Here is a 23782-nt window from a genome sequence, read left to right as displayed (position 1 = left end):
CATCTCTGTTTTTATATGGTATTTTCGTCCAGTCGTTAGAGTTTTTTTGCTGAAGAGAAATGGATTTTTGTTTGACTAATGGCTCAGTTATTTCTTTTCGAAGTTTAGATATCTTACTATTCAATACACTGATGATTTGCTGAAGGCTAGAAATACGCCCATTTAGCTCCATAATTTCGTACCTACAATTTTCACACACTGTATTTTTACCGACATTATTTTCGTTTTTCGCAAGAATACTGCTCACTTGTTCACACAACGTCTCCGCCATCTGTCTATTGTAGGGCAGAATGAAAACTGATACGAAATATTTATTAGAATAGGTACTAGGCAGGGCTGAATCTTCTTTCAGAGTCGCAACAAAGTTACCTCCATAGGGGCAAACTAGCCTCGTTTTACCACGAGTTTAAAACAAATTAAAGTACAATATGTTGGTGGAAATCCCGTGCAACACGCATACACCGAGCGCGGTTGCGCAGTGGTATGAGATTGGACTCTTATTCGAGAAAAAGGCGGTTCGGATTATCGTCTGGCCATGCAGATTCAGATGTCGGCTTTCTGTGGAACGCATAAGGCTAATGCTGTATTGGTTCCTTCGTTATAGCATGGCTGAATTCCTTCTCCATCCGTCCCACGGATTTACTTCATCACTAATGGTCTTGCCATCGATGGGACGTTAACTTCTAATATACTTTTTGTAGGATGAAGGCGGTATGTTTGTATGACCTTTCGACTGTAATTATTCGATTGCTATCATATTTCACTGCTGGTAGAAGACGCTGTGTTTTTCCTCTTTTCTCTGAGTGTTGGGAATGGTTGCTGTTGACGTCAGTAGAGGTGGGCCAAACGGTTATTCTGGAGTAACCGTTATCACAGTTCCAGTTATTCTTTGATAACCGTTATCGTTAACGGTTATTAATAACTGCCAAGTTATTTTTCGCTAGCGAATACCGATAACTCCGTCTCCGACAGTTAAATAACGACGTAGTTGGAATCCATCAGTTTAGTTATCAGTATAACTGCGAGTAGTGTGAAATAGCAGGAATGTCGTATGAATCGTGTCATAACCTCAGCTTATTAACTCCGGGTACATTTTAGTTGATGTCAGAACGATTATTAGTGTTTCAGATTATATGTTTGTAGGTTATCGGTCGCTATTAGAAATATTATCTTCGCAGCTGCGACAGAAAGTACGCGGAACTTCGCCAAAGCACTGTTTAAGTAAAATGTTAACAACGTGCGTTTTTAAGTATGAAGTAATATGTAAACTGAGTACTGTAGGTTAAATTCGAAGCTTAATTTCTTGTGCTGCTCACATAATAGAATAAAGTGTACAGCCTTGTAATACAACAAAATATACGTAATGTGACAGATTCGTTTACTCCTGTGCTGTAAAAGCTATTCCTATTGGGGATAGTGTGAGTACGCTAATCCAAGTTTTATGTCAGATTTGCAAACTGCTCGATTTCTCCAGCGACAGCATGTTTATAACATATGAAGACATGCAGATCGAAAAGGTTGACAGTGTTACATTTCTGGGATTACAACTCGATAATAAATTCAGTTGGGAAGGGCATACCACATTTTTTCATTCTATTATTTCATAAGGGAACATATTCTGTGGTAACTCATCAAACGTAGCAAAAGTTTTTCGCATGTAAAAGCGTGTAATAAAAATCGTTTGTGGTATCAATTCAAGAACATCATGTAGGAACCTGTTCAAGGAACTTTGTATTCTAACCACTGCTTCCTAGTATATTTATTCCTTAATGAAATTTGTTACAAGTATTTCCAACCAATAGCTTAATACATAATATCAGTACTAGAAATGGGAACAGCAATCTACATAAAGACCTAAAATTACTTACCTTGGTCCAAAAGGGGTCTAACATTCAGGAACATGCATTTTCAATAAGCTGCCAGCAAGTCAGCAACCATTAAAAACTTGGTTTCAGATAAGGCACGGTTTACAGTGTGTTTGAATGACTATTTGATACATAAGTGTCTGATTCCACTATATCAATATGCCGGAAATGTCTATTTTAAGTGTGTCTATGACGTCACTACATACACATGGCAACAAACACGAATATACATATAAATAATACAATAACATTTCCCACCAAAAGTACAATCAAACCAATGGGACAACTGCGGGAAGTTGGGGGTTTTAGGGTGAGGACAAGCTAGTAAAAAAAAAACACACCATGATCCCAAAACACAAAATGAAGAACAAAAAGAAAAAAAATACAGCATTCTGCTACACCAACAAAAATCTGCAGGAATCGGACACTTCCCTTGAACAATATAGGTCAACTATAGGTGACCATACCAAAACACCAATACCCATAACTAAAAGTACGAAAATTGGAATCAGACATTTCCCTTGACCTACATAGGTCAACCTCAGATGACGATACTAAAACATCAACACACACAATTATGAAAATGGGAATCGGTCATTATCCGGTGACCTATATAGGTCCACCACAGCTACTGATGCCAAAAAACCAACACCTACAACTGCGAAAAATAAAACCACAATCCCAAAAGTCCACAAATCAATCATCCCTACATAAGTTAAATCACATTCAATACTTCATAAATACACAAAACATCACAGCTAGAAAAAAAAAATTAATTACCACCAGCAAATTCCGGCACTGCAACCTAGATCGACAGCCCCCCCCCCCACACACACAAAAACCAACTCATAAACACCGTGCCGTAATGACATTCACACACCACAACACCTTTACGTCGAAGCAGACGGGTGGAATCAGACGCTTCCAGTGACCCCTCCTTCTACTCTGTAGATGAATATCGTAACAGAGACTGATAGACCAGCTCAGGTAAAAATTCTGCTATATTTCAGTTTTGACAGCACTTGGTTGCAACAGTCAAGATCGGGTATTCTGTGTACGATAAATTTATTAAAAGTACGTAACTGTGTTTTATTCTGTCAGTGTACCAATTCTGTAAAGATTAGCAGTTACTATGATATATTCACGTATTTTGACAATCTCCTGACAAATGATGAGGATAATAATTATTATATTCCACTGTATTATGTTATACTTTCTGACATGTTATTTGTCATTCGCGATGGCCAGCGGCTATTTCCGTAGCAGTACGAAAATATTTGTTCGCTCCAGTTACTATCCTCTCTGGAAATATCACCTGGAACTACGACCTTTAACTGGAGTCACCGAGTCAGGAACGTCTAGACACACAGTTATTCCGTTACCAGCTTCCAGGTTATCTGTGGTGGTAGCCCGATAACTACCAGAGAACTAGAACTACGAGCCAATAACGATAACTGCCAGAGGAGAATACCGGCTCTGACAGTTATTTCCATAGTCGCTCGAATTCCTTAGTAACTTTCCTTGTAATACCCGTCCAAGCTAAATTAACACGTAAGGCGGTGGCTTAAGGGAACGACCGTACTTGTTAATGCCTGTACTGCAGCTCCTATCAGCCACGGCTCGGACATTAACTTTATTTAATTGTTTATTCTAAAAGTAACGAAGGCCCACGAAATAGTACACAGTTCTTATCAACAGATGGCGCGCAGTCTCACAGTTATTCCCATGGTCTATAGAACGCCTTCCAAATGCGCAGTACGATCTTCGGTCAACAGATGGCGCGAGGCATTGTTGACACAACAGTTATTGAAATAACTGCCAGAATCAGAGGAACGGTTATCGCAGTAACCGTTACTTTTCAGTAACCGGTTATTTCTATCAGTTACGTTATTTTTTGCCACCTCTAGACGTCAGTAATGTAGGTCATGGTCTGTGTGTGGGATATAAAAAGCATACGGAAATAAAGCCTATTCGATTGCTTAGTGCAGTTTTGTGTTGTATATTGAAGTTAATGCTATATCTAGTGCAATGAACAATCACTTAGATCCCCGAAGACCTGATAAAGAAGTGAGGTTAGTTACTAAAGTGTCTGTTTCTACAGTGCGATCTATCACATGGTTACGTTCGTTTACCTCGATGTTACGTTTTTAAAGGGTTGTTGATGTTTTGTGGCATTTCAAAAAGCTGTAGATTCACACGTTTTGGAGATTCACGCGTTTCTTTCTTTTAGTTTGCTAGTAATAATTTGTTGAGCGGTCTTTTTAAAACTATGTTTCAAATGACAGCATTATACATATGTTCTAAAGGCATAACCGTAAAATGCTGTTTTCTTATTACTGTAGTTCTAGTTTCGCCATAGATACAACACATAAACATGACTTAGGTTCTACAACTTTACCAGTACCAAATTACTTACGTAATGGAAGGAAGGCTGTTTATCAACACCAATTGGGTTTTAAATGCACAAGTACAGTTGGCCAAAGATGGGACAGCGAATCAACTGAGTGCTTGCTTATGGTAGTGCCTTATACCTACGTGAGAATAACTAGGGGAACAATTGAAAGCTTATGTGAGAATTAACTCGTGGATTTACGAGCCCACCTCTCAAATATGGAGCTGTCTTCTTTATCACTGCATCACGTTATTGATGCAGACCTCCACACACCTGTAAATAAGTTCCCATGTAAAACTAGAAATTAGTCATACATTACAGTAAGGGTAAAAAATATGCAGCATGATAATGTGTTTATAATCACTCATTTGAACATACTGGGTCATGCCTTCACTTATTGTACCAAATTTATGGTTTGTCACATTCATATGAGTAAAAGCAGTGCTTTAGAAAGGAAGCTAGCAAAACTGCTCTTCATACTAACACTTGGTAAAGAAAATTCCCCCACCCCATCCATACATACAGAACCAAGTAGATGTCTACATCTAAATCTGTACTCTTCAAACCACTGTGAAGTGCATGCCAGAGGGTACATGCCTTTTGATTAGCTTATATATAAATTTGAATTTCACAGTTTCCACCCATCATCACTTTACACACTCTCCTTGGAACATACCACCTCAATGTTGACATTACATGTTTAGTGATGTACAACACATGATGCTCTTGTGCTAAACTACCCCATGATGAGATATGCTGTTCATATTTGGTTTTTCTCACCTCTAATTCCTGCACTCAACCTCTGTAAAGATGGTCCCAGACACATTAGCATTACTGAAGAATTGGTCAAACAAGCATTTTGTAAAGCGCCTTTCTGCTGAATGAATTGCATGTTAAGGGACAAAAATGGCTTTGGGTATCATTAAGTTCAACTCAGCCATAGTTGGAACACTTATAAAGACAGCAATATTTTTCAATTGGTTTGGACACATTGATACTCCAGTGACCTACTTTGAATTGCTACTAAAAGGGGGGGGGGGGAGGAGAGGTATCTCATAAGATCCAGTTATTTTCACTCTGTTGTAGTTGATTTTGTACTGTGGGAAAACTTATTTTAGTATCGTTCATTTGAATGTCTGTGAAGTGACAAATGAGAAGTCATAGTACAATCTTTCCAAATGAAACAAGACTGAAAGACTGCTATGTATGTGCACTATGGTACATTTATATGTGTTGGTCAGCTGTCAGCCCTTGAAAAAAGTGCTCGACTTTTGCAGGTCTTCATGAATTTTAATAAAATTTGCGGGTGTTGCAACACGTATTTTCAAAAGCACCATCTTCAGATGGTCTCGTGAAGTTTTTGATGTTATTCCTGTCGTCACTGATGTGTGTTGTGAACATTAATGCTGCTCGTACACTGTCATACAATACACTGAAATTACTTTCATATCTCTGTTTCTCCCTACGAAGACTGACATGCTGATATCTATTTGAGAGGAAATCCTCAACTGTCACAAAAAAATGGGGTCGACAGAAGCGTCAGTTCCCACGCGTTGGCTTTAACCTGTGACGTAAGGGTGTTGTCGTGTGAGACGTCATGACGGCGCGGAGTTTGGTTTGTGAGTGTGGCGTGTTTGTAGATGTCGTCGTGTTGTGGTTTTTTTGTGCTCTCTGGTGGTATGTCCAGGTTTTCGTTTGTGTGGTGTGATGGGCCAGTTTGCTTTTGCTCATTATCCAGAATTGTTCGAGTGTCGGCTGTGTTTGTAGTGGAATTCGTTTCAGTGAGTTAACGATTTTGTGTGAAGGTTAATTTAGTGTTGTTCGCTGTGCGTCGTGTGGTAATTTTAGTAAAATTAATCGGTTGTTGTTTTTGTTCAGGAATGGATATGACGGATAAAATTAAGAGTGCGCAGGTCAAGGGAAGTGTTCGATCCCAATGTGTGGCTGTGTATGTTGTATTGGGAGATGTTTTTGAACTATATAGGCCAAGGGAAGTGTCCGATTCCAGATGATGTTGTGTTTAGTGGTATTTGGGGAGTTTTGTGATGTCGGCTTTTTTCGTCGTTTTATGTGATTTTGAACTGGGCTGGGTGTCTAAATTTGTTTATATTTAGTTTGCCCCCGCCCAAGAACACCTTATTTCCCGCGCTTGTCCCGTTAGTGTCATTAGGCTTTTTGTGGAAAGTGTGTGTTTGTTTTTCGATGTATTTTCGTCCCCATAATGTGTACGTAACGACTTTATATGCGCCATATTGGAATCGTGGTTTATGGTCGTTTCCGCCATATTTGTGACGTCATGGGTCAAAGCAGACGGGCGGGATCGGACGCTTCCGTATTTCCCAAAAAGGACAAATTTCTCTAAACTCTTATTTGTTTCACTAGGTGATAATCCAGAGCTGTTTTGAATGCTTTCTGCCCGTCAACTGCATTCATCACCCCTGAGGGCCTGTATGAGTTTAAGGTAATGCCGTTTGGTTTGTGTAATGCACCAGCAACTTTTGAACTGTTAAACTTGGTGCTGCTGTCTGTGGTTAAAGTTATGGACTCCCTCCTGAAATCATGGTTGTGGCAACAGATTGAACTTTTAGTGCTTCCTGAGGTGTAGGTTAGGTTTGAAGGTCACAGTTTGGTTGCGAGTTGGTGAAGCCAACTAATGTGAAGGTACAAAATCTGGTTGTGATAACATATTCACTGGTAGTGAAGCTTGAAAAATACAAAGGGAGTCTAATACATAACTTTTACCCTATTTACTGCAGTCCGATTCTCATGAACAAGCATAGAATGTGATCCATAATTCTACTGCTCTAAAAGTCTAGTTATGAGCACATTTGGTTTGGGGTTAACTGAAGTGTCCAATTCCACTTTGACCAGTCATCTTTCAACCTAATCTAGTTACCAGGCTATGCTACAGTTCAGTATGTCATCACAGCTAAGCTTTTGTATTCAGATTCATTTACTTCTCTAACTCTCAATCAAATTGTCTCCTTCAAACCTAACCTAGATTTCAAGCTATGCTACAGATCAGTTGGGCTCCATAACCAACATTTCAAAAACAGGTAAAGGAGGAATACCAGCTGTTGACTTTGAGTGATGCAGGTGTCAAACAACATGACGTCTTTTTCTTTCTTTCATTCATTCATTTTCCCCCCTTTCATGTGGGCTAAGTTACAGATAAGTCTGTCACAAGCACCACATAATTTGCTTCCACATTCAGTAGCTTTGCCAACCAACAATAAAACAGAAAATGTGCACCAAAAGATGATGTCACAGCAGCCATTAACTTTGTTACTAGTCAATGCCAACAACTGGTATAGAATATTCCTCTTGACTCCCGAAAATATTAAGGTGAGGTAGTGGACTCGGACATGCCCTCCGCTCTCCTGACCACGGTAACAGAGTGATCTATATCATAGATGAAGGTCGAGAGTATGTTGGAAGGTGATAATTTAGTTGACAAAGGGAATGTGACTGTGTAATAAAGATTTTGATAATAGGATCTCTAGTGTAGCCAGATGTCTACATTTGTGCCGTATTTAACACAGCATTGATAACACAGATTTTGCTATACAAACTAAAATTGGAAAGTTCAGAATACCTTTATTAGAGAATGAAAAAGCCTCAAACTAGTATTTTGATGCACATTATGAACATATATTGTACATAAACTATCAGAAATAGAAGGGGGTTCACCATGTAAGTTTGCCCAAAAACTAAGACAGATGCAAAAGAAATGTATTCAGTGTTCTGTTCTCTTTATGTTTTGAGCACATATGGTGTCATGTCACATCATCATTATGTTATGGGACAAAGGAGAAATCTGGTATCATTAGGTTCAATTGACCCATTGTTTGAACATTTATGAAAACAGTAATGGTCTGCAGTTTTTTCCAGTTTTGGAGACAAGGATTCTTCAGTGACCAACTGTAAGCTTGCCCTTTTTTTTAAAAAAAAGGGAAGGGAAAAGCTCTTTCACATAATCTGTACACAAGCCTCTCGTAAGATCCGTTTATTTGTACTCAGGGTAGTTGTAGTTGCGAATAATCTGAGGAAACTTATTTCAGTATCAATCATTAGGACTTGTGTGTGATGAACCACAGTACAATCTTCCCAAATGAGACATGTGTGGAAGATTTGCAGTATTTTGGTCTTCTGCCATTCACCATTTCAGTGCAATAGGCCTTGCCTTTTTTAACCATTTATACTCCTTTGTTCAGCTCCAGAGGTGAATATTAGATTTTGATTGTGCAGGTAGTCTGCAATCTGTTTCCTGCACATTTGCGATGCTGAAATTTATTCCTAGTTTTCTTAATGTTTGTTTTTAATGGAGCTATGACAACCCCATGGTCACTTCTGCATGTTAATTGAATTGAAAAGTTCAGGTCTGTCCTGCTTCATCGGGCGATTCTATAATTTCTCAATGTAATTTTTGAACAAGACATTTAAAACAAGTCATGTCCCATATAGATGTCTTTTTTCCTTCTAATGTTGAAATAGTCGTTAATGAATACAGAATCTCAGTTTGATGCACCTGATCTGTAGTGTAGCCCAAATGTAGCTTAGCTTGGAAGATATGTTTGGCTCTGAGATGTCAAAGGCAACAAATGTGCCACGGCCCATGACACGGCCCCAGGCCCTGCTTCAGTTCGCAATCAGATGATCCAACACCTGAATGTTCCCCAAAGCCAACAGTCTTCAACCGTCTTTGGATCCCAGGTGCCTTCCCCCCCCCCCCCCCTCCTCCCTCCCCCCCCCCCATGATGAATTTAGTATAGTTGTGCCAACACTTAAGCCAGGCAACAGGCTAGTGTCTCTCAATAGTTATCTGCTCATTAGCCACACCAATGTACTTCACAAGTAGCTTGAAAGAATGGTTGCCTGCAGGTTCTCAAATCTCTGGGCTTTTTGTCTCCCTATCAGTGTTGTTTCTGGGAAGGACAATCAACAATCGACCATCTGCTTAGGTTGGAAACAGCAATCCCATGGACTTTTTGTTAACTCCAACAACCTGCCACAGTCTTTTTTTTTTACTGCATAAAGGGTATGACACTACTTTGTGTCATCACATTTTACTTGCCCTCCATGCATGACTGGGTATTTAGAGACCACCTACTGATTTTTATTCATTTTTACCTCACCAGTTGTACAAGGTTAGAGGTGGCACTTCAGTCAGCTTCCCACAGGATTGTGTGTTGAGTGTCACTCTTTCCCTCATTGCCATTAATGAGTTTGTGGTGACCTCTGTTGGGTCACCCCTCAGGGGCTCAGCATTCATTTGATGGGTACGGCGGGCTTGACGACTCTTTGGTTCCTGAGCTGGGAACTGATAACCAGTGTTCTGTCACCGTAAGCTGTGGTCATACTTCAACGACCACTGTGTGGCGCAGCGGTGGAATGTTGTATGTTTCGGAGAATGGGGGTCTTGGCTTCACCGCCTGGACCACGAGGATGGTACACACCTCTATAAAAAAAAACCTCAACCTCAAGGTGTGCTACGTGCTGAGGAGTTGACTGGCTGTTGATGTAAAACAGTCTTTAGGGGGCAACCTCTGGGGCACCCGTCCCCCCTCCCCCAGTTGTATCAGGCTTGCTCAGGTGTGAAGGGCTCTGCCTGGGTCGATGGTTGTTTCCCTAGCGTCTCATGGGATCCTTATGGAACTGTCTCGTGAAACTACTACTCCTGATGGGACAGGTGTACTGTCAGGCAGCACCTACACGCATTCCTCGAAGAGAGCTTGGTTGGTCAGTCCTCCTGAAAAGAAGCCTCAGAGTAATAGTAACAGCGCATTAGTATGTCAACACTTTCATTGTAATCAAGTGAAATGGGGACAGCTTTGGGAAGATATCCCCTTTCTATATTCACAAGGCATTGGAAGGTATTGCTGGGTCTCTGAAAAGTGTCAAATGACTTCGTAATGGAACGCTTTTAGTTGAAACTGCTAATTCCAACCAAATATCTAAGCTTCTGGGATGTAAGGCCCAGTCGAGGCTGAATTGCATAACACCCTTAACTATAGTAAGGGCATGGTTACCTGCTTCGATATAATGGAAGTGAACCCCGCGGAGTTATGTGAAGGGTGGAAGAATGTGGGCATCACAGAGGTGCAGAATTATATGAGGAGAGTCAATGGCAAATTGGAAAAATTGGCAACATTTATTCTAACATTTAGTATTCCTGAATTACCAGAAGATATCCTAGCAGGCTATATCCGTGTTAAGGTTTGCCTGTTTGTTCCTAACCCCAAGTGATACTATAAATGTCAAAGATTTGGCCATACCACTATGAGATGTAACAGGAAAACTACGTGTGGCAATTGTGGAGGCTCTGCTCAAGAGTCAGGGACTTCTTGTACACTTTCTCCGAAATGTGTAAACTGCTCTGGGGATCACCCAGTGTGGGGTTTACAATGAGGAAAAGAAAATTCAAGAGTTGAAAGTAAAGAGACGCATACCTTATGGTGAAGCTAAAAAGGCTTACAAAGCCATGCGACAACCGGTTTTTGCTACTTCTTTTGCATCAGCCGTTAAGACACCAATAGCTAAGTGTGATGCGTCCACACAAACTCAGGCCACAGATTCCAGTACGAGCACTTGCACTTGTCGATGTACCTGTGGGGAAATGCTCCACTTGCAACTGATGTTGTTCGGAAGCCCTCAGCAGTAGGCTACCACCTAAGCCACATACCACTGCCCAACTTTAGAAGCCAACTAAGCCATCCTCACAACCCAGGCAGACGCCGCCTCCTGCCAGTAAAGAAAAATGCCCTTCGGAAAGTAGTTCTAAGTCCAAGAAAGCGGTAGGTAAACCTTCGGATTGACGAGCTCTCTTACTTCCTCATGACTATGCTCTTGAGGATATGGACTTCCAATTGGAGGAACCAGAGAGCACGGAACGGGCTAACGTTCCCCCTGACCTCCCGGGTAAATCACCGCCTCTGAGGGAGATAAAAAAGAGCCACCAGCGCTAACCAATGTTGTCTTCCATAGGGACTTCTGTGTTGAAGTGGAATTTGAATGGATATCGCTCACATTTGGAAGAATTCCAGCTGCTGGTCCAGGATAAACCTTTCTGCATCTGCTTACAAGAGACACATCTTAAAAACACACACACACACACACACACACACACACACACACACACACACCTGTGTTATGGGTCTACCACATATACAGGAAGGATGATACTACTGGAGACAGGGCTAAAGGTGGAGTGGCTATTTTTCTTGATGACAGATCCAATCCTCTCCTGTCCCTCTTACCATGACTATGCAAGCAGTTGCTGTGAAAGTTCTCGCACCCTTTACTATCAGTGTGTGTTCTTTGTACCTGCCCCCCCCCCCCCCCCCCCCCCCATGACACTTTGGATATGGATGCACTGGCAGACCTCTCCCATGCCCTTTCCTTCTTGTGGGGGACTTCAATGCCCACAATGTGCTGTGGAGCTCGGCTACTACTTGCTCCAGGGGTCGGATGATCGAGCAACTCGTCCCTTGTCCGTTCTGAGAATATCTGCCTTCTGAATGCGGGTCAGATGACTCACTTTTCCACAGCTACAGGGTCTTTCTCAGCTATTGATCTTTGTTTTTGTTCCCCAGCTATTGCAGACTCAGTTCAGTGGGAAGTGGCTCCAGATTTACATTATAGTGACCACTTCCCAGTGTGGATTCGACTGCCGCCTTGGTGGCCAGCAGGAGACCATGCAGGTGGCTGATACAAAGGACAAATTGGTTACAGTACAGTCGACAGGCTATTTTTGAGTGAAAGTATTGTGCACAGGAGGCAGTGGCCCAAATCACTCATGAGATCCAAAGGATTGCCTCAGTCCATCCCCAGGTCTATAAACCACCTCAGACGACGGCCTGTTCCTTGGTGGAATGACGACTGTCGATTGGCAATCAGGGCCAGACACACAGCTCTGCGGAACTTAAAACAGTGTCCAGGGGGTGTGAGAGCACATGCAAGGCGAGTGGTCAAAGAATGGAAGAGGGCTTCCCGGAGGGAATTCATGACTTCCAATAATCGGTCCACTTCCGCTGCACGTGTTTGGAAATCAATAAGATGGATTTCAGGCAAGGGTAGTTGACATCCCCTTATGGCCTTGTCAAATGATGGGGTCTTGGACACGCCAGAAGACATGGCTCACGTTTTAGCTGAACACTTCTTTACTATTAAGTTATCCAGACAAGCTCCTGCTGTTCATGTATTCCGTCAGACTGCAGAGATGAGGAAGCTCAATTTCTTCTCGAGTAATGAGGAAGTCTACAACCTTCCATTCTCCATGTGGGAACTGGAATCTGCTTTATCTGCAGCCAGAGACACTGCTCCAGGACCTGATGAGATCCATTATGCCATGCTTAGTCATCTGTGCCCTGAAGCAAAAGGTCAGCTCCTCCCTTGTTTCAATCAGATCTGGTTTGATGGAGAGTACCCCACGACTTGGAAGGAGCCAATATTAATTCCATTCTGGAAACCAGGCAAGGACCGTAACGCAACTAACAGTTATCGGATTGTCGCCCTTACTAGTTGTTGAGTCCCATAGTGCTCAGAGCCCTTACTAGTTGTATGGGTAAGACTCTTGAATGCCTGGTCAACCACCGCCTTGTCTGGCTGCTCGAGTTCTGAGGTCACCTGAGCCACTCCGTGTGGTTTCATGTGCTACCGTTCCACTCTTGAAAACTTAATTCTTTTGGAGGCGGTGATACAGGAGTCGTCCTTACGCTGAAACCAATAAGTTTTTGTGTTTTTTGACCTCAAAAAAGCATATCACACTACTTTGAGGTACAACATCCTTCGCCAGCTTCATGAATGGCAAGTACGTGGACGCCTGCCGCTTCTGATCCAATCCTTTCTCAAGGAACAGAGTTTTCGTTACCACATTGGCAATGCCATGTCCGATTGCTTTGTTCAGGAGAATGGTGCGCCCCAGGGCAGTGTCACATTGTTTGCCATCGCTATCAATGGCATTTCCTCCCCAGTCAGGAGCCCTGTCAAATGCTCTTTGTTTGTGTGTGACTTTGCTATGTCCTACTCTTCCTGTGATCTTACGAAGACGATGAGGCAGCTATAGCTGACCATTAGGAGGCTGGAAACCAGGGCCCAGACAACTGGTTTTAGGTTCTCACCTAAGAAGACTGTGTGTCAATTTTAATTGTGCTTGTTGGAGTTTTAATCAACCAGAGCTTACAATGGAGAACCATATTTTAAGTTTTCAAGACACTATGCACTTTTTGGGTTTATTATTTGACTAGAAATTAACATGGCTCCCACACCTGAAAGACCTACGAACAAAGGGCTTCCGGTTGTTGAACGTTTTGAAATGCTTTGGCGGAAAAACATGGGGAACTGACAGGTCGCGGCTCCTGCAGTTTTATAGGGCATTTGTTCGATCACGCCTAGACTATGGCAGCGTGGTTTGCGGATTGGCCTGTTCTTCCTACTTCCTGATGTTAGATGCTGTCCACCATGAGGGCATTCGGATATTGATTGCAGCCTTTCGGACCAGCCCAGTTCAGAGTCTATGTGCAGAGGCTGGTGAACCACCCCTCTGGATTCAGCATCGTATCCTTTTGGCTCGACAGGTGCTGAAAATCTTGGCCTCACCTCAGTCATTGGCATTTAGTTCAGTGATCCAACCCACCTTCAAACGACTGTTCAGGAACCAGCCCCAAACGACCCAGCCATTTGGTATACTGCTGCGGACTGTCTCAAGGATCTGGATCTCTCAGGCATGAAAATACACACCCATGGAGGGAATGCACTGCCACCTTGGTGTCTTCAGAGGCCCAAAGTGATTTTAAGCTTGACACAGTACACGAAAATTTGTACTCCAGATGTTGTTTTTACAACTTTGTTTTCGTCTATTTTAAGTATGTACCATAGTTTTATCGTTATTTATACAGATGGATCCCAGCAGGGGAATGCTCTCGGTTGTTCTGTGGTTTTCCCTGATAGGGGTTTTAAAATGCATCTTCCAGAACAATTTACAAATTATGATGTGGAGTTATGTGGCATTCTGATGGCACTGGAGAGGGTTCACAGACATCATCGTACCAGTTTCCTTGTCTGTTCCAACTCTCTTAGTGCACTGCAAGCACTCCACCAAATGTATCCGGTAGACCTGCTGAATCAGCTCATCCATGACACCTTACAGCAGCTCCAACGCCGTGGCAAGGTGGTTATCTTTTGCTGGGTACCTGGCCATGTTAGGACACAGGGTAACAACGTGGCTGACAAAGCTGCCAAGGAAGCATGTTGGGATGGTGCTGTCCATCAATGCATGCCATTATCTCATTTTCTGACAGATGCATCATGCGTCAGTGGGAGACTGAATGGTTGCAGGTGTCAGACAACGAACTGCGGTCACTCAAATTGACGACAAAGGCTTGGCGGACTTCGTGTCGGCCTCGCTGCTGGAAGGAGGTTTTGCTTACCAGTCTGCGCATTGGGCTTCCTCCTCCGGCGTTAGGATCCACCATTCTGTGAAGTTAGTGGCGTGTCGCTTTCAGCTCAGGATATTGTGGCTACATGTGTCCTGTATACAGATATTAGGGCAGTCCTTGGTCTTGCTGGAGATCTTTCCACCATCCTCACAGATACAGATACCAGTGTGAAATTTTGTGGGCTATCAGGCCTCATCCCTAAACTGATATGGAAGGGTGGAAGATTTTAGTACATTATAAACTGCTCCACATGTGGGACAGACTTCATCCCCATCTATGAGACTGACTTTGTCAGGGCACTGACCACCATGATGTCGAGTGCCGCCTCAACTAATTCACCATCTCTGTTGGGCCACTGGTCACCCTGCTTTGCATGTCAACGATTTTTGCATGAGGGTAATTTCATGTCAGTTCTGGATTGGGGATTTTTTTTATGCCTGGGGACTGGGTGCTTGTATCAGCACCATCATCATTCATGATAGTGGCTAGATTGGATTGTGTAAAAACTGGGACTTTGTACAGGCGCTGATGACTGCGCAGTTGAGTGCCCCACAAACCAAAAATCATCATGTCAGTTCAGCATATAAAAGTAACATTTTCAATCTGACCAGCTCATTTCTTCCAAACTTGTCACATCCAGTGATCTAGATAAGAGATGAGAAACTACCAATTTGCAGAGGTATATGACAGTTGTGAAGATAGTTACAGGTCTGCGAAGTTTGGAAATTGTGTGAAATTTACATGTGTCTGTCTCAACTTAAATGACAATAATTTTGGTTCTCATCCAGATACACCAATGAAACTTGTATCATTACAAAGCTAATGAGTAGAGCTTTACATTGATGTGCAGCATGGTGGGATTCAAAGAATTTCCACTATAAAGGTCATTGACCTTCACCTTTGACCTTGAATATCTCAAAACACCCCACATACAATTCTTTTTAAATTAAATATTGTATTGCTTCAGCACGCTACAGTAAAGATGGTAAATATCAAGATGATATACCAAAGGAATCGTGCTCCAAAATTTTTGTCATTGTCAGTACAGTATTTAAATGCAGAAGGTAGCACATGAATATGAAACACAAATTATTAAAAAAAATACAATTCATGAGTAATGTTGTATAAAAATATGGTTTATATTGTTGTAGTGGTACAATGAATGATTTAAAGTGTAGCTTCAATGAAAAGGCAATAGAAAGTGGTTACATCTCATTTCATAAGTCTCCAATTAAATTGTTAATGTTCACCAGATCTGATGCAGTTACTTCCTTCCAGTTGGTGTCACTGGATCCAGTCTTGTGAGAATGTCACGTTTTCTGATGACACGAAAGTCTGGTTTGGCAGGAAACATAAATGGTGGATATGGTCCATGTGGATGCAAGTAGTTGGCCTGTAGTTCTCTATTTCTTTATGAGTTTCTAAGACATATGCAATCCACCAATGACTGTCACAATACAGGCAACAAATCCATGTATATATCTTAACAGCAATCCATTCACCATAGTGATCACTAACTCTCCTCTGCTCACAAAAGAAGCAGAACATGTCTTTGTTTTTACTATACATTTCCTAATGCATATTACACCATTTAGCTTACGGGCACCTGTAACTTAACTTGTATTCTTGAAATGTTGGCTCAGCTTGGCAATGTCTTAATCATGATGGAAAACTGAAGTATAGTCAAAGACACATGGCGGAATATTTTCTTTGCACCACTGAAACATACTGACCCGGAATTCTGCTTACGTACCCAGCACCTGGCTGTTGTAGCACAATCCTGTTTCTTCAAGCTCTTTTCTTATAAGAAGCTGATCTAGCTGCCCCATATTTGTCACCTGAAGTCTAGCTATTTGCAGAAGCTCAACACCCTCGTCTTGGTGTGTGGATCATGCTACTCTTATCTGTATATCCCAAATGGATTACTGTTGCCAAGTTGGTGAGTTTTAGGCTCCTTCAGCTTTAAAACTATTAGACACAGTCCCCCATTGTGGTATGCATCTGGCCACTGGTTTCATTTGGAGTAGTCCCGTAGACAGACTCCTTGCCGGAGCAGGAATCTTCCCCTTCAGATTAGACAGTACCAGCTCTTGGTCTCGTATGCAATTGCCATTTGGCAGTTCATTGCTCATCCATCCACAGCTTGTGGTATAGTGGCTAATGTTGCTACCTCTGGATCAGGGGGTCCTGGGCTCGATTCCTGGCTGGGTCGGGGATTTTCTCTGCCCGGGGACTCGGTGTTTGTGTTGTCCTCAAAATCTCATCATCATTTGGGAAGTGGTGAGCTTGGAACTGGAAAGATTGGGAACTTGTACGGGTGCTGATGACCTCGATGTTGGGTGCCCCACAAACCATCATCATCATCATCATCGATCATCCCATGTATTCCATTCTCTTTACATCGGAGTGGTGTTGTCATCCTGATACTCACCTTTGGGTGAGACTACCACTTGGATGGTGCCTTGTTTCCCTCTTCCAAGATCTCCAGCCCACCCACCCCCCCTCCCCCCTCCCTTGAGTGCTCTTCATGTTTTCTCCTGCCCTTCCCCTTGGACCAGTCTTATCCCAGGTCCTAAAGTCTGTTGCCCCTAAGACCTTTATGCTCTAAAGCTGAGGAACACAGGGGATATACTTTCACATCTTGTGCTGGTATGGAACACCATTTGCTATCAGGAACGTGTAGTGTGTTTATGGCAGAGCCGATAGGTGTTAGCAGAGCCCTCCAGTTTATTAAATGGACCTCCTTTGACCATGTTTTAATATGTACTAACCCAATGTGCAGTCTCCAGGCTATTGGCCGGTGCTATTCTTGCCACACTTTGGTCTCTCTAATTTGTGACCTTGCTGACTTTAGTCACGTGGCCTGCTCAGTTGTCTTTCTCTGGGTCTCAAGTCATATGGGTATCCCTGGGAATGAACTGGCTGACCATTTGGCTTGGAGAACTTACTCACTCCCTGTTCATTTTGTCGACCCCAGGTGCAGATTTGTGGGTGCACGAGATACCCGTTCACTCCTAAATGGAACTACATCTGGTGGGCTACTGCCCCATCTAATAAACTTCTCACAACCACTCTTTACTTTGCTTCTCCCAGAAGAAATCCAGTCCTACGTTGTCTCCACATTGGTCATACCAGGTTAACCAACAGTTCTCTTTTGTGTAACGATCTATCCCCACATTGTGGTTGTGGAGCCTTGCAGATAGTAGCTCATTCCTTGGTGGTGCCCCAAGCTATTGCAGCCCCTTCTCTCTCAGGCTGCATTCTGTTCCCCATATCCACTACTTCCCATCCTAGCTCCTCCTCCTCCTCCTCCTCCTCCTCACCTGATCCCCTTCTTTCACCCTCAGTGTTTCCCTTTGATGACCCGGCCATTCCCCAAGTTCATATATTCCCTTTTGGTCTTGTGTCTCATGTTTCCACTCTCCTTTTTTTCCCTCGGGCTTTTTCTGGTGCCACCTGTAATTTGACCTCCCATTCTAAATTGTTTCCATAGTGTGAACCATGTGGTAAAGAACTTCCTCCCTAGCATCTCCAATGTGGATTCCTCTCCTTCCGTCCACAGCTCATGGTCTCGCGGTCGCGTTCTCACTTCCCGAGCACGGGATCCCAGTTTCAATTCCCGGTGGGGTCAGGGATTTTCACCTGCCTCGAGATGACTGGGTGTTTGTGTTGTCCTCATCATTTATGCAAGTGGAAGATTGGACTGAGAAAAGGTTGGGAATTTGTACAGGCGCTGATAACCACGAAGTTGAATGACCGGCAATCCAATAATCCTCCTCCTCCTCCTCTTCCCCACTTCCTTCCCCACTTCCTTCCCCACTTCCTTCCCCACTTCCTTCCCCACTTCCTTCCCCACTTCCTTCCCCACTTCCTTCCCCACTTCCTTCCCCACTTCCTTCCCCACTTCCTTCCCCACTTCCTTCCCCACTTCCTTCCCCACTTCCTTCCCCACTTTAGCTCCCCCCCCACCTCACCAGGTCACCAGCACATGTAGCCAGTCTGTGTGGTTTCGCTGTTATGTACCCATCTGGCTGAGCCCCTGACAAGACAGGGATCACAAGTCAGGTACTTTAGCTGTCACCATCTCATGTAAGCCTAGTAGTGATTGCTCACTTTTTGTGGAATTGGAACTCCCGGCAACAACCAGTGGGCCAGATGGCACTTGCTGCGGCTGGATGCAGGTGGTGCCCGTGAGGAGAGTCCCTGATCAGTGTGTGTGGTGCCAGGGTGGATGTTCTGCACATGAAGCATGCTAAGCTCCGTGCTTCTCACTGCTCATCAACAGCCATCTTTCTCTTCGGACAGGAAGAGCTCTTCTCTGCTCCTATCTTTGATTCGTCAGCCTTCCTCTCCCATGCCACTCCATGTGAGGACCAGGGCCACTGGCTTGGAGCGAAATCCTTTCCCCATTACTTGGTTTGTTCCAGAACAGATGGGGAGACTTCTGCTGCTACCAAACTGCTCTTTACGTAGATCATATTGAAGATAAGTTTGGTGAAGTTGACTCAGTAAGGTGCGATCTGGTTCCCTACTGATTGAAACCTCTGCTGCCAGTCAGTTGGCTTCCCTTTGTGATTGTAAGCACTTGGGAGGCCAGATGAGTATCACTCTTCACTAGTCCTTAAATATGATCCATGGCATTATCTTCCCCAGGTACCCCTTCTTTTAGTCTTACAGGAACTCGGGACTAATCTGGCATGGTGCAGCATTCATTTTGTCTGATGAGTCCAGATAGCTCATACGGACAACTGAATTGATACTAGCACTTTCATCCTGGCCTTTGAGGGGAATACCCACCAGGAAAAAGGTCTTAAGTTATGGTTTACGATTGTGACGTGCACCCTATATCCCATATTTCGTGTGCTGTTCCTGGTGTGTCTGTTTTGGTCACATATCTTCATGATGTGAAACAAATCTTAATTGTGACTACTGCACCCACCCTCTCTATATGAAGAGTCAAAGTGCACCAACTGTTATGGCCCAAATTCTCCTCGCTCACTGGACTGCCCAATCTATAAAAAGGAAAGGAAAGGAAGATTCAGGAATTCAAATCTCTCAACCCCATCCTACTCTGAGGCTCGACAGAATTTTAACCATCTCCACCCAGTATCTCTAACATATGCCGCCGCTTGTGTTGCGTCCTTTCCTCCTCCCTCCTCCTGACCTCCACCCTGTCCCACTTCACGTTCCTCCTTCCTGGCAGTTCCAGAGATGAGAGTATCTTCCCTGGCACCCACCATCTCCAGGACAAGTAACCTGTTATGTAGAGCTCGATGAGGCAACAGTGGTCTGTGGGCCTCAAGGCAACTTGTTCTCTTTCGCATCCTGACATTTCTGTGACTTGCTATTTTCCCAACCACAACTTCTCTTGCCCTCTGAAGGTGGTGGTGGTCCATAAGTCTCGGTATGAGGCTGCCCACTTCCCTGTGTCATAATGGGGGTGTTACCCCTCCCCCTCCCCCCTTCCTGTCAATCAGGGTCCAGTCTTACATTTATTGATGTCACCTTGTCCTTACAAGTGATAGAGAGCGACTTGGCACAATACCGATTCCGGCTGCTGGCCTGCTCAATATCCATCAATTCTCTTGTACTACTCTCTTCCAATTGGTCTGTAATGGTTATTATTGTCACCTACTTGAATTGTAGTCTCTTCTTCTCCTCTCTGTAGCTTGTGTTGTATTGCAGCAATCTCATTTTGTGGATACCCATTTGCCAGCTCTTTATAGTTACCAAGCCTTCTGCCGGAACTGGATTGGCCCTTTGTGAGCCTCTGGTGGTGTATCTAAGTTGGTTTGCACGGACATTGTTAGTTGTTGTGTTACTCTTCATTATGTGCTGGATGCAATGGCTGTTTGGATCCATTTAGACCCTGTGGTAACAATATGCAATTTGTATCTCCCCCCTGGACCAGCCTCCTATGCTTCCTGCTCTTATTGCCTTTCTTCAACAGCTCACTACCCCCTTCATCCTTCTTGGAGCTTTTAATGTCCAAAATCCTCTGTGGCGTGGTACTGTGACCACTGACTGGAGCAGACTTGTTGAAGACCTGCTGGCAGGGCTAAATCTGTGCCTCCTCAACATGGGAGCGCCCCCCCCCCCCCCCAAACATTTTAGCGTGGCACACAGCACTTCTTTGCGACTTATCATCCCATCTCTAGACCTGGATTCCTCCCCTTCATCCAGTGGGTAGTTCACGATGATTTGTGTGACAGATCATTTACGATCTTATCTTTTCTCTGCCATCACTCACCTTGATGCCCTCCCCAGGTGGGCCTTTACTAATGTGGATTGGGCTTAAGTGACTCTTTCCTCCAGTTCTCCCTGATGGAAGACCACGATGGTGGACCCCCAAATTTGTTGCAGCTATTAGACTGACATTGTGCCCTCCAACACTACAAATGGCATCCATCTCTAGACTACCTCCTGGCCATTAAATGGAATGAATCCCAGAAACAGATTTGTCGGGAATGATACGAGGTGAATTCAAGTTCTAAGGCCTCCGATTTTTTTTTCTCCGGACTGGAAAGAGGTAGAAACATGCGCATTGTTTTAAAATGAGGCCGCGTTCATTGTCAATACGTCCCAGAGATGGCAGCACCGTATGGCAGATGGAATTTTACCGCCAGCGGCGAGAATGAGAACTGTTTTAAATACTTAAAATGGCGATGTTTTCCTTACTTGAACAGCGTGCAATCATTCGTTTTCTGAATTTGCATGGTGTGAAACCAATTGAAATTCATTGACAGTTGAAGGAGACATGTGGTGATGGAGTTATGGATGTGTCGAAAGTGCGTTCGTGGGTGCGACAGTTTAATGAAGGCAGAACATCGTGTGACAACAAACCGAAACAACCTCGGGCTCGCGCAAGCCGGTCTGACGACATGATCGAGAAAGTGGAGAGAATTGTTTTGGGGGATCGCCGAATGACTGTTGAACAGATCGCCTCCAGAGTTGGCATTTTTGTGGGTTCTGTGCACACAATCCTGCATGAAGACCTGAAAATGCGAAAAGTGTCATCCAGGTGGGTGCCACGAATGCTGACGGACGACCACATGGCTGCCCGTGTGGCATGTTGCCAAGCAATGTTGACGCGCAACGACAGCATGAATGGGACTTTCTTTTCGTCGGTTGTGACAATGGATGAGACGTGGATGCCATTTTTCTATCCAGAAACAAAGCGCCAGTCAGCTCAATGGAAGCACACAGATTCACCGCCACCAAAAAAATTTCGGGTAACCGCCAGTGCTGAAAAAATGATGGTGTCCATGTTCTGGGACAGCGAGGGCGTAATTCTTACCCATTGCGTTCCAAAGGGCACTACGGTAACAGGTGCATCCTACGAAAATCTTCTGAAGAACAAATTCCTTCCTGCACTGCAACAAAAATGTCCGGGAAGGGCTGCGCGTGTGCTGTTTCACCAAGACAACGCACCCGCACATCGGGCTAACATTACGCAACAGTTTCTTTGTGATAACAACTTTTAAGTGATTCCTCATGCTCCCTACTCACCTGACCTGGTTCCTAGTGACTTTTGGCTTTTTCCAACAATGAAATACACTCTCCGTGGCCGCACATTCACCAGCCGTGCTGCTATTGGCTCAGCGATTTTCCAGTGGTCAAAACAAACTCCTAAAGAAGCCTTCGCCGCTGCCATGGAATCATGGCGTCAGCGCTGTGAAAAATGTGTACGTCTGCAGGGCGATTACTTTGAGAAGTAACGCCAGTTTCATCGATTTCGGGTGAGTAGTTAATTAGAAAAAAAATCGGAGGCCTTAGAACTTGAATGCACCTCGTATGTCACAGCTATAGGTAGGGCTGAATACTCTCTCTTTGCAGGTAAGGACAATGATCAGTGCAGCTATTGGTGTCCTCCTACAGATGTCCTGGAAATTCCCTGAATGGTTTTATCCTCACCAGCTCAGATTCTATCACCTAGGATTTTGCTCTGCACTTCGCCCAGGCCCCACCGTCTGCAATGACTTCTTTTACCTTTTGTTCCCTGTCACCTAGAGCCTTACAATGTCCCATTTAGAGAGCAAGAACTCACCAGCACTGTTACTCTCTGCCCTGACACAGCTCCTGGATTGGACCGACTGACCGACCCGGCTGGGTGCACAACCAAATGCTTAAACACTTATCGATGGCTAGCCAATGTCGTATACTTGCCTGTTTTAACTGTCTCTGGAGCAAGGAGGAATTCCCTTCCCAATGGTGAGAAAATGTCATTATTCCAGTTGGGAAATCTGTTAAACTGCCCCTTCAGATGGACTGCTATTGTCTGATCAGCTTAACCAATGTCCTGTGCAAGTTATTTCAATATATGGGGTGTCAAAGACTCTATTGGATCCTCGAATCCTGGGACCTTTCTTTCCTCGAGTTCCATACAGTAGGCCCTTCTTTGGTGTATAGTTTTGTTGACTTGCTTGTTCTAGGTAGGAGGGACTGACGCGTTCATGCTTTATTCCCTTTAATCATTAAACCAACGAACGAACCAGCCACATCTCGGTGGAATGCTTCCTCATTTTGGCTCTCCGTGCTAAGTATAAATTCCAATCTCATTGCCTCTAATATTGGCCAACAATTCATGGATGATTCAACTGGTTCTCAGTTTTCTCTGTGAAAGTGGTTTTTATTCTCAGTTATAAGGTTTTAATCTTCCTCCGTCACAGGGCCAGATTTGTTCGGGATGAGTGTCACCTGCTCCATGCTAAGTCTGTGGGGTCTTCAACCCTACCTCCTTGACCAGGCTACTCTTTCATCCCTTTTACTCTGCCTTAATCACTTTTAGATTCCATTTGCATCCTGTCTGCCGTGCCCAATATACTATTCTGGGTGTCGCACTTTGTTGAATAGTTGGTACTCTCGACTGTAATGGATCAGTGGTTGGACAGCTGTGGGTGGGACATTTCCTGTTGCATGCAGAGGCCTGGGGATTCCCACCTGCTGAGTTGTATCTCCTTTAACTTGTTTTCATTATTGATGGTGGAAAAGGTATTTTTTACAGTTTTAGCCTTCTCACTTTTACTGTTATGAATCTCACGGCTAGTTAAGAAAACATTCTTGGTGCATGTCTGTTCTTCCAGATGCAC

At 43.8% G+C, this 23782-nt stretch overlaps 1 protein-coding gene across 1 annotated transcript in view; it reads left to right on the top strand.

Annotated features, from left to right (window-relative positions):
• Positions 1-700: 700 nt before the first annotated feature.
• Positions 701-23782, top strand: part of LOC124556766 (PAT complex subunit Asterix) — a 73600-nt gene continuing 50518 nt past the window's right edge. The window contains exons 1-2 of the mRNA XM_047130774.1: positions 701-824; positions 3772-3937. Of these exons, the coding sequence (XP_046986730.1) occupies positions 3894-3937 (44 nt within the window). The 5' untranslated portion in view covers positions 701-824; positions 3772-3893. The remainder of the gene's footprint in view (positions 825-3771; positions 3938-23782) is intronic.

The sequence above is a fragment of the Schistocerca americana genome, chromosome X (genome assembly GCF_021461395.2).
Source record: "Schistocerca americana isolate TAMUIC-IGC-003095 chromosome X, iqSchAmer2.1, whole genome shotgun sequence".
Lineage (NCBI taxonomy): Eukaryota > Metazoa > Arthropoda > Insecta > Orthoptera > Acrididae > Schistocerca > Schistocerca americana.
This window is presented reverse-complemented; position numbering and strand designations above follow the sequence as displayed.